Here is a 16,740-nt window from a genome sequence, read left to right as displayed (position 1 = left end):
GAGAAAATATAAACCATAACACTTTATACTTTGATCTACATGAACCATTATTTTTATTTTTGCACAATGACTGCAAGATAGAGAATTCAATGAACTGAAGTGCCGATGGAAAAAGAGAACTCAGTATGGTCTTACATGATGGAAGAAAGACAATATCTTTGAAGAGACTGATTCAGTTTTATCATTACATCATGCATCCCACGCCTTACTGCAAAGTAGGATAGTGATGTGTTGTCTGTAGATCCAAGATAGATTCATAATATACATGTAAGTCCATGTCTACATACAGTTCTTCTCATGTACAAGGGAAGGGAACACCCATTCTTCTAATAAACATAACTTTTCGAATAAACAGCTTGTCGCCATAACAAAACAAAAAGGAAATCATTAAGTAGACAGGAGCTTCAAGCATCTTATTAGATGTTTTTTTAATTTACAAGTGTATGACTTGGAAAAAAGCCTCCTAAGCTAATGTACAGTTTTGCCGTAACACTAAATGTACATGTATTCAACGAAAATGACATCCTTATTAACAGGCACTTCTGATACAGCGTCTTCATGCATATATCATGCCAGGAAGAGAAGTTTCACTTTATGCAGAATCATGGTGGCTAAGAAACTCAGTTATGCAAGGATAGACTTGCTCCACTGCCTGCAGTGAGAGATTATCAGAGAAACTGACTTGAGATAGAAAACAAGCACGCACATATCATGTAAGGCATTGAACAAAGTTCCAACATGCAACATACCAGTCGTCCTCCAACCAAATCATAGTGTGCATAATGCGGTCCGTCTGGTTCTCCGAGTAACTTATACGTGACCAGGTTCTCAGGAAACAGCTTAACTGTGTCTGCCATATTCACAAGCAATTACAAATTTACACTAGTGAGTAAACATACTGCATGTTTCTGCAATATTAATCAACTATGTATTGTGTAGCTGTTCATTTATGTACAAGTTAAAAGCAAACATCAAAAGCCAATATACCTTCTACAGCTATAGGAGGACAGATCAAGTCCCTATCACCCGCAAGAGCTAAGACAGGGACAGTGGTACTAGAAAGATGATCCTTGTAGTAAAATTCACCACTACGATCTCGTAAACCTCCTTCTCGAAAAGCTGTTGTCAGCTGAATAAGAAGCTTTGCAGGTATGGTACCTACAAGGTTGCAAAATAAAGAAACCCTCAATATCACCATAGAGATAAAGAGTATCTGTACATACTTCAACGAGATCAAACATCAGTACTTACAGAAGTTATTCAAAACAAGCTTCTCTAACTGCTCAGGGTGCATCATATCCGTCGCTGATATCAAATCGTTAAGCCAAGATAACACGTATGGAGGCCGTGACGAAAGAGGATAAGCTGCAGCCAACAGAGCCCCTAAAGGCACAACTGGAACACTCAGAGCTTGTGCTGGATCAGCCTACACAAGAAAGTTTCTAGTAAGTATTACCACAGAAGAATCCAACGGAGAGTGATAAAAGCAAAATTTACGTACAAGAGGTATGAGTAATTTGAGAGCAGAATCTGAAGTTGTGTAATCTAACGATGAAGCCAAAGTTGCCACAGCTGCCAGACAAGGCTCTCGTCCCTCAAAAGCTAAGGAAAATGGAATAAAATAAAATGAGTAACGGCCTAAACCTATGACCGTTATAAAGATGAATATAAACTTACCACAACGTGACAGCATTGCATAGAGTAAGATACCACCCATGGAGTGCCCAATAGCAAACAGCTTACCGTCTTTAGGCTTACATTGCGCTCTTACATACTCAATCTACGTCAAAACCAAAAACAAAAACACCAGTTCAGTACATTGTTATGTGAAAAGTGAAAACATAGTAAGATCAATGTCTTCCTCACCGCAGCAGGGACATCCTCTTCAAGGTAATTATCAAAATCCCAATCATACTTAACAATCAAATCAAGCTGCTTCTGAAAATCCTCAATAGTCGAAGTGAGCCTCTCTTGCAGATCAATCAACTGAGGAGAGACAGACTTCTGACCATCGTCAAGAAGATCCACAAGCCGCTGAGTCAACTCCCTGATCTGGTTACCGAGTCCTGAGTTCTGCCTCGACTCGATCAAACTCAAGAGCTTTGATCTTATCTCGTTAAACCGCTCGTACATCCGCGAGTCTTCCAAAAGCATAGCGATCTTGTCAAAGAGCTTAGCAGACATGAACAATGACTGTCCTTCACTGAGAAAACCGGAGAGTCTTTCTGATAAACGCATGAATGTTGCGGTTAGCCTCGCCACGATCTTGGACTCGTCCCAAGCTGAGGCTGAGGAGGCTTCTTCACCAACAACGGAAACATCCGACGCTGGTGGTGCAGTGTCAGCAATCTCAGTGACCTGAGCTTCTTTAGCTGCAGCTTTAGCAGTGGATTGTATCTGATGAGACAACTCGTGAGCGGAGTCCTCAACGTCCTTGAGGTCGGATACTCTCGTACTCAGCCCTGCTCCACGAACCTCGAGAATCCACGTCTCGAATCCCTGAGCAGACATGTGTCTTGCGAAAGAGCACTGTGAATTACATCAAGCAGTGTTAGAAAGATCACGTAAAGGTAGAAACTTTATGAAAAACAGAGTCAAATCACGTAAAGGTAGAAACTTTATGAAAAACAGAGTCAAATCAAAACAGAGTTGAATCAAAAACATTTACACCGGGAGATAGATCGTATCCGATGGCGTTAGTTCCAACTCCAGACAAGAGCAATAAGGGATGATTCCTCGTGGGCGTCTGTAAAGGAGAAGACTTTATCAGAAAGAAGAAAAAAACAGAGGATACAGAGAGAAGGGTGAAGAGAGGGTAACCTGAGGAGGAGGGAAGTAGCGCCAGAGAGCGAGGCGCCAGTCGCTGTTGGGAACGGAGACGTAATGAAGCTCGTCGGCGGTGCAGAGCGGCGGTTTCGTGGGGAGCTTGACTGAGGAAGAGAAGGCTCTCGGGAGAAACAGCTTCGTTGCGCGGTGACGGAACGAAGAAGTGGAGGTGAAGAAATGGACGGAGGAAGACGCCCGGCGAAGAGCAGAGCGGGTCGCCAAGGGGAGTTGGGGAGGAATCGTCGCCATCGAGTGGAGATTTGGAGAATGGTGGCTGGCTCTCGGTGCAGACCGGAACTTTTAAGGCAGATGTTTCTCATGTCCGGTACACGTGGAGTGACGACCGGTGGTGATTGATGGAAGATGTTAACTTTCTTCTCTTTACCACAAAATACTTTGGGCCCGCTAAATGGCAAACCCAATTTCAAAATTTGATTGTGTGTTACCATGGGCCTTTGGTGAACGCGGCTTTGGTGAACAAAGAAAGTTTGGCTCTATGAAAGGAGAAGATGAACAAAATAACGAATAAATTTTTTACTGAAAATAATAAAAAGTAGGAATAATTTATTTTATTTCTTGTTAAAATTGAAAAGATTATTTTTTTTTATAAATTCATTAATCCATGAGGAATTAGAAGAAAAAAATGAAGTCTAACTGTCAATAATTTAACAAAAAAATTCAACATAACTGGAATAAAATACGAAGAACAAAGAATTCTCCATAATTTTTTTCCTTCAAAACGATCATATATTGGAGTTTAAAAATATCACCGGTGTATTTTGATTTTAACTCATTTTTGATGAAGTTACACAAAAGAGTATTATTTGAAGAACCAAAAATATAAATGATTAGTTAAATGAAACTAATCATGTATTTTACTAATTTATTTATATGATTAAATCATTCTAGAATAGAAATATTATTTTTGTAAGAAAAATATATAATTTATCTAGTAAATTAATTAAAATTTAATCCTCATTAATTTTAATCATAAATATACATGAAAAATCTGATATTGCCATCATATTTTTATTTGTACAATTGTTTACTCAGTTTGTTAATCACTTACAAAAATAATAATATTAGATTTAATCATTTAAGAAATATATGTGAGATTGAAACTTAAAAAAAAAAGACACAAAAAAAAAAATCTTACAAGTAAAGAAAACTTTATTTTCTTCTTATTACTTTCTATTTTGTTTATTTCCATTATTTATTAAAAAAAAACTCAGCATGAGTGGATCCAGTTCAAATTTTAAAAATTCACAACAAGACATAAGTAGTCTCTCTATTATTTCTGGAAAAAAAACAAAGGCATAAATAAAGCTAAAGCAGTGATAGCTTTATTCTTTATGGACCAAACCCTTCATCTTTCCCTTTCCTTTGAGTTTCCCCGAGAAACTACTCAGAGATTCTCCCTTTCCCGCTTCCTCCATTCCTATTCACGCAACCAACAGCGAGTAGTAGAGACGTTTTCCCCTGCGCCTATCATCATCATCTCTAACGCCAAAAGGTACACTCATCGTCTTCTCTCTTATCACCAATCTGTTCTTGAGACGCAAGTTATAGTGGAATTGAGCTATCCCCCTGGTGTTTTGTGTCCTGTTTGTTGGTTACTTGTTTTACTTAAGAGGAGCTGTTGAAACTTGTAATCTCGTTTAAGTTCGAGCAAAGTTTCCATTTCTACCATAGACTTTCCTAATTTAGTAACTTTCTGCGAAACCCTAGTTCTGAAACTATCTTTATGGACCAATGCTTCTCCTGTGCGTTTATAGATAAGCATGCCCGAAATTCAGTTAGGTGCTCATACGATAAGATCCCATGGAGTCACGGTCGCAAGGTTCCACATGCATGACTGGCTTATCCTTCTGCTGCTTATCGTCATTGAAGTTGTTTTGAATGTCATCGAACCCTTTCACCGTTTTGTTGGAGAGGATATGCTCACTGATCTCAGATACCCTCTTCAAGACAACACAGTTCCTTTCTGGGCTGTCCCGGTAATAAGTTATTTGTGAATTCTCTGAAAAAATAATATATATATATATATATATATATATATCTAAATCCTCTGTTCTTTGTATGTGAACAGTTGATAGCAGTTGTGCTCCCATTTGTTGTCATTTCTGTTTATTACTTCATCAGAAGAGATGTTTATGACCTGCATCATGCAATATTAGGTACCTCTTCAGTGCTTTTTTTGATGTTTCAGATTCTTTGCAGCTCTTTATTTTTAAAGTGTGTTCTTGGGCCTTCACAGGTTTGTTGTTCTCTGTACTAATAACCGGTGTTATAACCGATGCTATAAAGGATGCTGTAGGTAGGCCTCGTCCTGACTTCTTTTGGCGTTGTTTCCCTGATGGTAGAGGGGTAAGCATCTCATCATTGCTCTTATTAACACCGTGGATCATCTCTATCTAGCTGATTGAATTTGTTGTGATTTTTTATAAATTTGTAGTTCTTTCACAATGTCACAAGGGATGTTCTGTGTACTGGAGATAAAAACGTAGTCAAAGAAGGACACAAGAGCTTCCCCAGCGGCCACACGTCTTGTAAGTTGTTATCTTTGTGTCATACCAGGTTCAGGCCGGATCTGAGAATTTTGAGATTATAAAAAAAAAAATTCTCATAATTTGGGGGTCAGACATATAAAAAACCTTTTAAATTTTCGGTAACGAAAGCTGTTTTTTTATTAGACTAGGCCCAGATCTGGCCATGGCCACGTTGCAGATCCTAAGACTATACTTACTCATGTAACATGCAGGGTCGTTTGCTGGGCTAGGCTTTCTAGCGTTATACTTGTCAGGGAAGATCAGGGTGTTTGACCAGAGAGGGCATGTGGCAAAGCTTTGCATTGTTTTTCTACCTCTACTAGTTGCAGCGTTGGTTGGTGTATCCCGAGTTGATGACTATTGGCATCACTGGCAAGATGTGTTTGGTGGAGCTATCATAGGTTTGTCTATTTTTTATACTCATGGGGACAAACACTACGTGGGGGGGGGGGGGGAAATAAACTGATGGGGGACACATCTTTCTTGCAATGTCCAGGATTAACAGTGGCCTCGTTTTGTTATCTACAATTCTTTCCCCCTCCATATGATCCAGACGGTGTGTAACTGAGGACCTTCTTTTCTTCGGATAAAGTCACTTTGATTTTCTTATTAACGAACAATGATCTCTCTATTTATTGCTTGCAGGTTGGGGCCCTCATGCGTACTTCCAAATGCTGGCAGACTCTAGAAACGTTGTCCAAAATTCAGCAGGAATGAATAATCTAAGCGTGAGGCAAGCTGAGCTGGAGAATGTGTACGTTCATCAACAAGGGACTTCCATGGAGATATCTAGAAGCAACACACGCGGGACACCACAAGAATGCTAGAGAGCCGTTAATTTCAACTCTGTCGTGTAGTCGTTATCAGTTTTTGGTGTGTGTTTCTGTTGATTTTATTGGGTTGGCCTCTATCTAAAAGTCCATATAGTTCGCAGTTAAAAGAAAATATAGACTCACACCACTAGAGTAGATAGGCTCACATGGAGGGATATAGAAACGCTAAAAGGAGAGCTTGAAACTCTGACCTGGTAGTAAACAGTCAAATGCTCTATAGCCAGCTTCTTGTTGACATTCTTACAGTTTTAAATCCTATGAGCAAAGCGAGAAGTTAAAAGATTACAAGCTGAATTGTGAGTCCAGGACTATTATAAACAGCTAAGTTACCTATTCCGTCAATCACATTATCCATATAAGATTTATAAAAGTGATAAAATAGTTTTTTTTTTTTCCTTTTCTCTTGTTCAATGGCATTTGGCGCCTACATTGCATGTTATATTTTCTTCTTGTCCAAGGGTCATGCCAAAGGATATTTGTGGGGTTCGAGAGGCTCATGCGCCCCTTACAAAATGACCCCAGGCCGTTTGGCCTTTTCCTTGATTTTAGGATATCATTATTTTCTTATTTCATAATTCATACCCTTTTCTCTCTTTGGCTTGGCTGCAACTGGATTGTAAATATTTAGAATGAAATGACGTGGAATGACCTATTCCATTAATTCCATAAAAAAATTTACCATTTGACATGAATGAAATTGAATACTCATTCCATCAATTCCAAAAATAAATAGAGAAAATACAAAGAAAATCATTCCATAACAAATTTGATCATGAAAGAATGGAATGAATTCCATTCCATTTTTTGCTGTATTCCATTCTTACCATTCCATTTATTTTAAATTCCACAAATTCCATATATATTTACCAGTTACACCTTTTGAGTATCCAATGATTGTTTTTCCTCTCTATAGTTTATGGCCATATATATTAACGAGAAATAGTATAATATGAGCCTGTTTGTTTAGGCTTTTGATGACTTTGTCCAATGAGAATTGCAGTCTACGTCTTGGATTCCTCTCAAAAGTCATTCTTTTTCACCCCCTTTTACTTTTACCTTTGTTGAATTATGCAAAATTACAAAATCTATACAACTTTGTTATACCTCTACAGAAATTGTATAATTAATGTATACTGATTTGGATTATTGTGTATTAGTTATTTGTTTAAATTGAGCTGCATATGGACTAGAAACTGATCAGCGATGAGTTTGTTGGAGAGTTGTAATTTCACCATTCTTGTATAATTTATTGAAGGACATTTGGTAACAATCCAAAGCGTATAAATCATTACTGAGAAACTGTTGTCTTTTTCATCTTACAAATATACTTTCGTTTTTTGATGGAGATCACTATCATATGAGAGGATAGATCATTTATGCCTGATTATCATTATCATTTTGAAATCTAAAAGTGTAATGTTTTAATGTATGAATGATTATGGCTTAAAGCAAGCCATTTGACTTCTGTCACAGACCCGGGCCTGTTACTCATTGGAAAAGGAAGTGGTTTGTGTTGTATATGCTCAAATATTACATTTATCATTATTTGGATCATCTAAAGCAAAGAAGTTAACAGAGGACAAAGGAAATGTAGAAAAAAGGTAAGACACATAAATGACGCAGAAGGTGGCGTGATGATTATGTAATACAGTCTAATCTGAGTAATGCGATCTGTGAACGGCCAAGATTGAAGGAGGACGTGAGAGTGATCCCACTTACGGTGTAAAATGGGAATATTACGTAAGAGGGGAGTGTCAACGTAAACAGATATAAAGGTGTTAACTTTTTGTCTATATTAAGTCACTAAAGAGTCCAGATGTTTGACAAAAACTGAAAAGAAAAGTTTGCGACACGATGAAATTTGAGTCCCACCTCTGGACTAACACCATGTGCACGTCTTGTCTTCTGTTTTTGTTTCTTGTATCTTTTTATTGCTTTTCAAAAATGTTAATTTGATTATACTCAGAGAGGCTACAAGACCATGAGTTTTAATTTAATATATACTTTGAGATGAACTGGTGAATCTACTTAATGGTCAGCTCTGCAATCGGTGGAACTAAGATGGGTTGGGATTTGGACGGTGATAATGTGCATTGGACGATGAATGAGTATCTCAGTTCTCAAATAGCACACAAAAACACACACATGTGTGCACATTATTAAAGAGAACGTACGGCGACGCGATTGCCAAATGAGAAGGCCCATTTATTTGTCTGCTTATAACCTAACATCCAAATTCATATTCATTGTTCTCCGCATTGTTGTTTTTACATGCATATATACTGGTTTGAGTGGTTTCTATATAACAAAAAGAAAATAGCATGAAGAAGAAACGTATGTAGTATAAACAAAAAGATAAGAGAGCATATGGTGCAGAGTGAGGACTGAGGAAAAGAAGGAAGGTGCACAACACTCAAGGCCAAAGACTATTCCACTATCTCTCTATCTACGTGCCTTTCTATGCATCGCTTCCTGATGAGTATTTCACTTATTAACCTACTCTTGTTATCTATACTAATTTCGAACAACCATGCTTCTTCTTAAAATTGTAAAAAGGGTTTTAGGGAAAACATACCCAATTGGCTCGGAGATCAACGTTATTTAGAGTTGTTCACATCCCCCAAAGTTTTTAAAATTTACTGTTACCCCTCAACTTCACTCTAATCTCCAAATCATAAACAATCATGATACATTTTTATATATGGAAAAAAGGAGGGACATAACCTCCTTGACGCTTTATATAAGACCCCCTCATCATTCCATCCTTTTGCACATTTCCTATTATATCAATCTTCTTCTTCTTTAAGTTGTTGCTTTTATATAATATTACCAGTCATTTCTTTTAGAGGTCAACTATGCTGTCAAACCAAGAAGACGACGGTCGAAGCAAAGTTATGGGAGGTGTTTTATATATGAAACAATAACATTTGTGGATGGTTTAGAGGAAAGATGGGCTTTGCAATAGTCTACGCTCTTTCATAAGAAAAGAAAGTCTAAGGAGAGCGAGATTATTGCATTGCTTGCTTGTTGCTGGGGAATCGAAGGTTACTGGTCCGAATTTTTTTCCGTAACCCGAAGAAAATCATTCTTATTATATCTCTCTTACTCTTATAGTGTTTCGTGTGTGCGTTCAATCTACGAAATTCTTATGTTATATTGCTGTTATGTTTTGTTATGAAATGAAGAGTGTCCTTGTAGTGACCATATCATATATAACAAAACTTAGGTTAAATTTTTAAAAGAGCAGCAGCTTAGTATCAAATGGATAATATAATGTGTTGAATCTTAAGAAATTAATATGTATTTAGTTGTCAACTCAACTAAAAACACTAAAGGTATGAACGGTGAGCAATGAACGACGAGTAATAATGCATTCTCTGACATTTCTAAAAAAAATCATCATTCACAAAAAATAATTATTTTTTTACATTTTTTACCATTTATTTTTTGTAAAAAAATAAAAAAAACAAAGTTATTTTTTTTTGTTAAATATGAAATGAAACAACCATTCATTTTATTCCTGCAATTTTATTAACTTACGTTCATTCTCCTATTTAGGACTACTCGCGCTAGGGTAACGATTTGGGGTTTTGTTGGATCAAATAACTCTGTTCATGCTATATAACGTAAGAGTTTAATTTTGTTATAATGTGACCTTTGCTTCTTCCATGAGTCCATGACTCCACTCAAAAGTTGTTTGCATGTCCAAGATTGCAACTCTTTTAAGATATTGCTTGTTTGTTACTTTGTTATAATGCCTCTACTTAAATCTTACTCAGTTGGATGATGTCGTTTCTTAACAATGCTTAACTGAATGATTCTTTAAATAAACTAACTGAATGATTAATAAGACTTGGAAGGTCTACATTAAATTCAAGTGCTGGTCTGGTTAACATATAATTCTGATTCCGGCTCCTTTAAGTTTTTTGCATATCGATCATTGAACACTTTTAAAGTACATCAAACAGGCTTCTATATACATTATGTGGTCTATGTTCAGGTGTTACAAATCCATGCGACAAAACCTCAAAAAAAAAAAACCAAAAAAAAAGAAAAAAGAAAATCGAGAAAATAAGGGCGCGCGTGGTCTAATAGACCAGTCAGCCACTGTAATCTCTCCGACTTTTTTTTCATATAATGACAATTGGAGATGGGTGAATCACCGCCGTTGATCTCGAGCGCACGCGTGCATCAGTGGGGAGAGAGGCACGAGATCAAATCCCTTCCAACGCGCCGCTGCGTTTTGGAGACGCAACCATCGGCGACCAAAGCAGATCTACAAAGCGGACATGTGAAATTGAGACAGTGAAGCCATCCCTCCAAGCACCGCTTGTGGAACACGTGTCGACACTCCAGCTTCCTCACCTCTTCTCCCTCCCGCAGCTTCGACAGACACACAACGCAATCGGAACCACCGTCTTCGCCTCCGCACCGGTACGAGAAGAGACGGTTCAGGCTCAGCTGATCGGCGAGGACGATGATGTTGGCGAGTCCCGAGGCTATGATGGAGGAGGAGGAGTCGTCGACGGAGAGATTGGAATCGGGATCGCAGGGACGGTGGAGGAAGGAGCGGAGACGGCCGAGGAAGACGGCGAGGAGAGAGAGGAGCATCAGAGGGATCGAGTCGGAAGAGACGTCACTGAGCTGACCTTGTAGCCCCATCTTCTTCTTCTTCTTCTTCTTCTTGCTCTCTCTCTCTATCTCTGTTGTCTCTCTTTATATAGCGGCGGTCTTTGATTAACGGTTAAATTAACTTATCAAACTCCTTCTTTAATTATTTTCCATTTGTTTTGTTCATCACTAATCGCAATTATTAAAAAGTAGTACTCCCTCGGTATTTTTTTAAATTATGTGACGTTTTAGAATTATGCAATAAAATAAGAGAACATTTATTTTTTTATATTTTCTATACAAAACATCATTATATATTCACATAACCTCAAATCAAACAACGTAAAAATTTAATAAATTTTACATTAAACTTCATCTAATTTAGAACAATTTTAAGAATGCCAAATATTTAAAATGGTGAAAATAAGTTTAATAGATTACATTGCTACCAGATACAACAAATAAATGCTTTACAATAATTTTCTACGAAATATTGATTATTAATTTTAATACACAGTAAAATACACAAATTAAACTAAACTACGTAGCAAACGATTTGATTCATGTAAACTCATTCTAAAAAAATGTAATCGATACAACGATTTTGATGTTATTGTGACTATTTTTAATCATTTTTCTTACCACTTCTGATTATCTACGTAAAATAAACATAGTAAGAAATACCAAATATTTTATACATGTGATTTGGCATTTGAATGAGATTTTATACAAACCAACGTCATAGAAAATGAAAAGATTAAGTACTGCTGCATCAATCTTAAGAATATTTCAGATATATAATTGAACTATTAATGAAAAGATTAAGTACTTGTTAGTTTGTTTACCATAAATTTCGGTAGTTTCGCAATTACAAAAATATTAAACTATAAAGTGAAATAAAATAGTACTTAGAGCATCTATACTATACTAAAAGGGGGATATAAGCTATGGAGAAGGTGTCCACATAGGATAGAAAAATCAACCAATCAGAGAACCCGAAATTGCCATGTCATCTCATTTATTTTTCGTAAAAAATAAAAAAACAATGCAAAGGTGAGAATCGAACCCGGGTTAGTATGATATATATATAGGACAGTTACCACTAAGCCATTGAAACTTTCTTGGATACATATACAAGAACCACTAAGTATATAATCACAAACTCTTATGTACATTTACAATAATATGAATTCAACTTTCAAGACTCCGATAGTTTGTTTTGTAAAAAAAAAATAAGTAAGTGACTAAGCTAATATATTCTTAGAAAGTGTGAGAACGTTGACAAATATGAAAAAGCATAGATTTTTGTTTTCGTGACAAAGTTAAGAATTTTGTAAAAGTAAGTTTAACATATAAATTTTCGTGACAAATATGAAAAAGCATAGATTTTTGTAAAATTTTGACAAAACAACTCATAACATACTTCTCTAATGTCTTAATAAAATATTATTTAAGGGTGCAATAATTAAATATATTAATTCAATAAATTTTGTAATTTATAGACAAAACAATAACACAACAAATTTTGAAACATTTGTTTAACCTATCGATTTTTTTTCATGAGAATCCAACTAAACAAGATAAAAAAAATAATTAGATTTACAAATATTTAATTACCATTTTATTCAATTTTGATTAATTTCAAATTATCATAATGTATCTTTTTGAAGTTACAAATATGAAAAAGCATAGATTTTTGTACAATTTGACAAAACAACTCAAAACATATTTTTCTAATGTCTTAATAAAATATTATTTAAGGATGCAATAATTAAATATATTAATTCAATAAATTTTATAATTTATAGACAAAACAATACCACAACAAATTTTGAAACATTTGTTTAACCAATCGACTTTTTTTCATGAGAATCCAACTAAACAATTAGATTTACAAATATTTAATTACCATTTTATTCAATTTTGATTCATTTTAAATTGTAATAATGTATTTTTTTGAAGTTACAAAAAAATAATGTTCTTTCTTTATTACACTAGCATTATATATAGATTCTATATACACAAAATAAATATAATATAACAACATAAGCTTGCTTTCCCCGATTCATATGAAACTTTTTAAGTTATCCACCAAAGCAAATTAATTAAATCAATGAAATTGTTAAAATACAGTAAATTAATATATAATTTTATTTTAAATAAAATTATTTAAAAAGTGTATTTTCGTTAAAACAAAATAATAAATAAGTAAAACTGATTTGATGGTAATTTTTATGATATATATATATATATATCAATTCTGTGAAAGAAATAGAAGCTTAATATGGAAAAAAATCTTAAATACAAAAACCTCTAAAAATTAACAAAAAAATCTAATAAATTAAACTATGATATCACTTAAAAGCTTCTTAGACCATATTAATAAAATATTTAAGCGATAATTAGATAAATTTGATTTTTTTCCAGCAAAAAGTTTATTATTAATTAGCATCAGTTATTTCAAGATGTTTAAGAAATGGTGGACAAAAAAATAGGATGGACATTAATGATATATGAACTATGAATAGTACTTTGTGAAGCAGACTTAGATAACATATCTGCACATCCACTTTCAGTCCTTTTTGATGCCTAAATTTAATTTATTCAGATTAGTTATTCCACAAATAGATCGTATGAGATATTGTTTTGATATGTAGATTTGTTTTTTCAATGTTAAGAAGATTGACAACTGTAAAAATGTCTCATTCGTATATGATATGTCTATAACCGAGTCTCCAACATGAGACAAATTTGTTTAAAAAGTAAATAATTTTATTTTTCTTATATTATATAATCAATATATATTATTTACTGATAATAAAAATATAGTTATTCATCTATCACAAATATCTATGCAAATATGTGAATCAAGTACAACAATCAAACAACATAATGATTTCCACAAAGAAAATTTAAAAAATATATTTATGTTATGTAGTCATATTTTATATTTTTTAAATAATGTAATACAATATTATACATTATTTTTTATAGAATTGAGAAATACATATATCAGTTAGACAAATTAAGCGATAATTAGACAAATTTGATTTTTATTTTGTGAGCAAAAAGTTTACTATTAATTAGCATTACTTATTTCAAGATGTTTAAGAAATGATGGACAAAAAATAGGATGGACATAAATGATATATGAACTATAAATAGTTTTTTGTAAAGCTGACTTAGATAACACATATGCACATCCATTTCCAGTCCTTTTTGATGCATAAATTCAATTTCTTCAGAGCAGTTATTCCACAAAGAGATCGTATGAGATATTGTTTTGATATTCAGATTTGTTTCTTGATTGTTAAGAAGATTGATAAGTGTAAAAATGTTTCATTCGAATATGATATGTCTATAACCGAGTCCCCAACATTAGACAAGTTTGTTAAAAAGTAAATAATTCTATTTTTCTTATATTATATAATAAATATATATTATTTACTGATAATAAAAATATAGTTATTCATCTATCACAATTATCTATTTAAATATGTGAATTAAGTACAACAATCAAACAACATAATGATTTCCACAAAGAAAATATAAAAAATATATTTATGTTATGTAGTCTTATTTTCTATTCTTTAAATAATATAATACAATATTATACATTATTTTTTAGAATTGAGAAATACATATAATATCTTATCCGCGCGTAGCGCGGTTAAAAAATCTAGTTATTAATAAGATTTTCAACGGAATATAAGAAACTGTCTCTTAGTTTTTAACTAAAAAAGCTAAGAACCGGTTTTTAAGTCTCTTATTTAAAAACTGATTTTTAGTTTTTTTTTAAAAAAAATTATGAAACGGTTTCTTATATTCCACTAAAAATTTTACTTTAAAAATCTTCCATTGATCATGCTTTTATTAGTAGGCGGTGACTGAAAGTAACTCTTGGACCAACTTATTATTTTCTAAGATGATGCTCTTATTTGTTGAACTGATGAAGATTTCGCACGATCCTCGCAAACTTGTTGTCTCCCCACCTTCAGTATTTTATACGTTTTGGAACCTCGATAATCATATATCGATTCTACGTTTTCTCTTTTAAAAATATGTTCCAGTAACCATAAAAATGATATAGCGGACCAAACAACATCAACCTTCGAAAAAATAAAATTTACGACTGTACTTGTAAACTGGTCACAATGCACTTCTAAAGCTAAGATACAACTTTTTATTATATACTTGAAAGTAGTGAATTTGATGATTTTATACTAAATATTTCCAGCTTTTTATTTATTATATTTTGATTTAAGTAATAGATAGTCAAACTAAAGTGTGTAATCACAGCTAAAAATGTTGAGTTTATCAAAGGTTTATAAAATTAGTGTAAAGTGCGCGTATAGCTTGAATCGCGACCATTTCTTTCATTTTATAATTAATGAAACTCAAAGCAAAAACATGATCATAACGAAGGAAACTTAAACAAAAGGGTGAATGATAAGGTACCATTACTGATGTATTAGAAAGAAAAAAATAGAATTATAAGTTTAGGTTTAGAAATAAAGTAAAGAAAGTGGGAGTAAAGAAGTATAGGTTTTCGCCGTCCAAAAGATCTTGGCAATCCACCGACTCATTAAAAAGTGCACAAGTTGGGATTAAGAAACTTAATTAGCACAATAATTAAGCAATGAACAAAACCGTACCCATTGGTATAGTAGATGATAACGAAATGCTATGGGGTTAGAAAAACTCCAAAAAGGGAAGGCTTAAAAGCAAGTGACGAAAATGATGTATTGTTCTCTATTATTGATCACCAGATAAGAAACAAAATACAGAGTTTCAGAGAAACTAACCCGAGGCGTTCTTCACAAATGATGCAGCGGTGGTTTGGGTAAAGAGGGATTGAATCATCAACTGGCTTCATGTCTTTTTCAGGCTCGGGGTCGGGAACCTTCCATTGTCGTCTGAAATCATCGTTCATCGTGTCTCATCACCATCTCTTCTCTCATTAACAGGCTTAGGACAAATGTGGGCTAAGGTCAAATTGTATGGGTTTGGGTTCTACTATATGAGTTTTAAATTGGGCTTCGGCTCTAACACTAGAGCCATTGGGCTTTTGTAATCTTTTGTTTCTTCTGTTTTTAATATAAGTAAGCCAGTTACAAAAAAAAAAAAAAAAAATGATGTATTGTCTTTTATATCATCATTATCAAGGGTTTAATTAATCGGTGATTACCATCTCCAATTAGATGAGCATTGTGCGGGTGACAAAAAACATTCTAATAATAATAATAGAGTAATAATCTACGAAAGCGCATCTCTCGTTTTTCATATTTGGACAAGACGCAGGTGATGTAGAGGCCATTCATTTCAAGCATGATGTGGCCGAAGGGAAACCATACAAGTTTTTAACAAATAATGGGGTAGGAATAAGGCAAGTCGCAGTCATAATTGAAGCAATCAGACCGATCTCTATTGAATCATAATTGGGCCTAATACACTTACGATATAGGCGTGACCAAATTATATATGTTTTTCTATTACTTCATGGCCCATTTCATTATAGTTATCATCACATTCTTGGGAAGAAGAACAAGTGAGAGGGTTCTTTTCTCAGTTTCTATGAATTGGTTACACTTTTACCGTTCATGATTGGTTGGTGCTTCTAAAAATTCCTACAGTGACAAAAGATATATGTGGTGTTACATGATTTGATTGATTTTAAAAACATTTCTTAAACTTGAGATGGTATGTACGCCTACCGTTTGGCATGGATGTTCGCGATATACGTGGACGTCCACCGATATGCACAAGATGAAGCTACTCTTACATATGGTCGTAACTTGTAGGTATTTTAACTTTATTGATATACGTTTACTAATTCTACACTATTGTCTTGTAAACCTATTTTGATTTTTAGTGAATTTTGGGTAAATCTTTAAAAAGAATATTTTCCAAATAAATTGTTA

At 34.0% G+C, this 16,740-nt stretch overlaps 3 protein-coding genes across 7 annotated transcripts; 1 reads left to right on the top strand and 2 right to left on the bottom strand.

The window, feature by feature from the left end:
* Window positions 1-327: 327 nt before the first annotated feature.
* Window positions 328-3,341, bottom strand: LOC103842922. The gene is made up of 9 exons (XM_009119603.3): window positions 2,821-3,341; window positions 2,669-2,746; window positions 1,867-2,529; window positions 1,678-1,780; window positions 1,502-1,602; window positions 1,252-1,426; window positions 988-1,158; window positions 750-850; window positions 328-652 (listed from the first exon to the last, which is right to left on the bottom strand). Exons 1-9 carry the CDS (start codon window positions 3,073-3,075, stop codon window positions 593-595), a joined length of 1,707 nt encoding a protein of 568 aa, XP_009117851.1. The 5' UTR covers window positions 3,076-3,341; the 3' UTR covers window positions 328-592.
* A 763-nt stretch (window positions 3,342-4,104) lies between these two features.
* Window positions 4,105-9,412, top strand: LOC103842921 (lipid phosphate phosphatase 2). Of its 5 annotated transcripts, none has more exons than XR_004451256.1 (9): window positions 4,107-4,339; window positions 4,602-4,823; window positions 4,916-5,003; window positions 5,084-5,193; window positions 5,282-5,375; window positions 5,588-5,776; window positions 5,872-5,931; window positions 6,021-8,687; window positions 9,055-9,412. XR_004451256.1 is itself a non-coding variant. In XM_033279751.1 (8 exons), the coding sequence occupies exons 2-8, from the start codon at window positions 4,608-4,610 to the stop codon at window positions 6,200-6,202; spliced, it is 882 nt and encodes a 293-aa protein (XP_033135642.1). In that variant the 5' UTR covers window positions 4,105-4,339; window positions 4,602-4,607; the 3' UTR covers window positions 6,203-9,412. The 5 variants fall into 5 exon arrangements, 3 of the variants coding, with proteins under 3 accessions (XP_033135642.1, XP_009117850.1, XP_009117849.1); XR_004451255.1 differs by having other exon boundaries at window positions 9,042-9,412; XM_033279751.1 differs by having other exon boundaries at window positions 4,105-4,339; window positions 5,929-5,931; window positions 6,021-9,412.
* Window positions 9,413-10,164: 752 nt separating this feature from the next.
* LOC103842919 (E3 ubiquitin-protein ligase RHA2A) lies at window positions 10,165-11,275 on the bottom strand. The gene has a single exon (XM_009119600.3). It carries the CDS (start codon window positions 10,868-10,870, stop codon window positions 10,400-10,402), a length of 471 nt encoding a protein of 156 aa, XP_009117848.1. The 5' UTR covers window positions 10,871-11,275; the 3' UTR covers window positions 10,165-10,399.
* Between the last annotated feature and the right edge of the window lie 5,465 nt (window positions 11,276-16,740).

This window comes from Brassica rapa, chromosome A09 (genome assembly GCF_000309985.2).
Source record: "Brassica rapa cultivar Chiifu-401-42 chromosome A09, CAAS_Brap_v3.01, whole genome shotgun sequence".
In the NCBI taxonomy this organism is placed as follows: Eukaryota; Viridiplantae; Streptophyta; class Magnoliopsida; order Brassicales; family Brassicaceae; genus Brassica; species Brassica rapa.
This window is presented reverse-complemented; position numbering and strand designations above follow the sequence as displayed.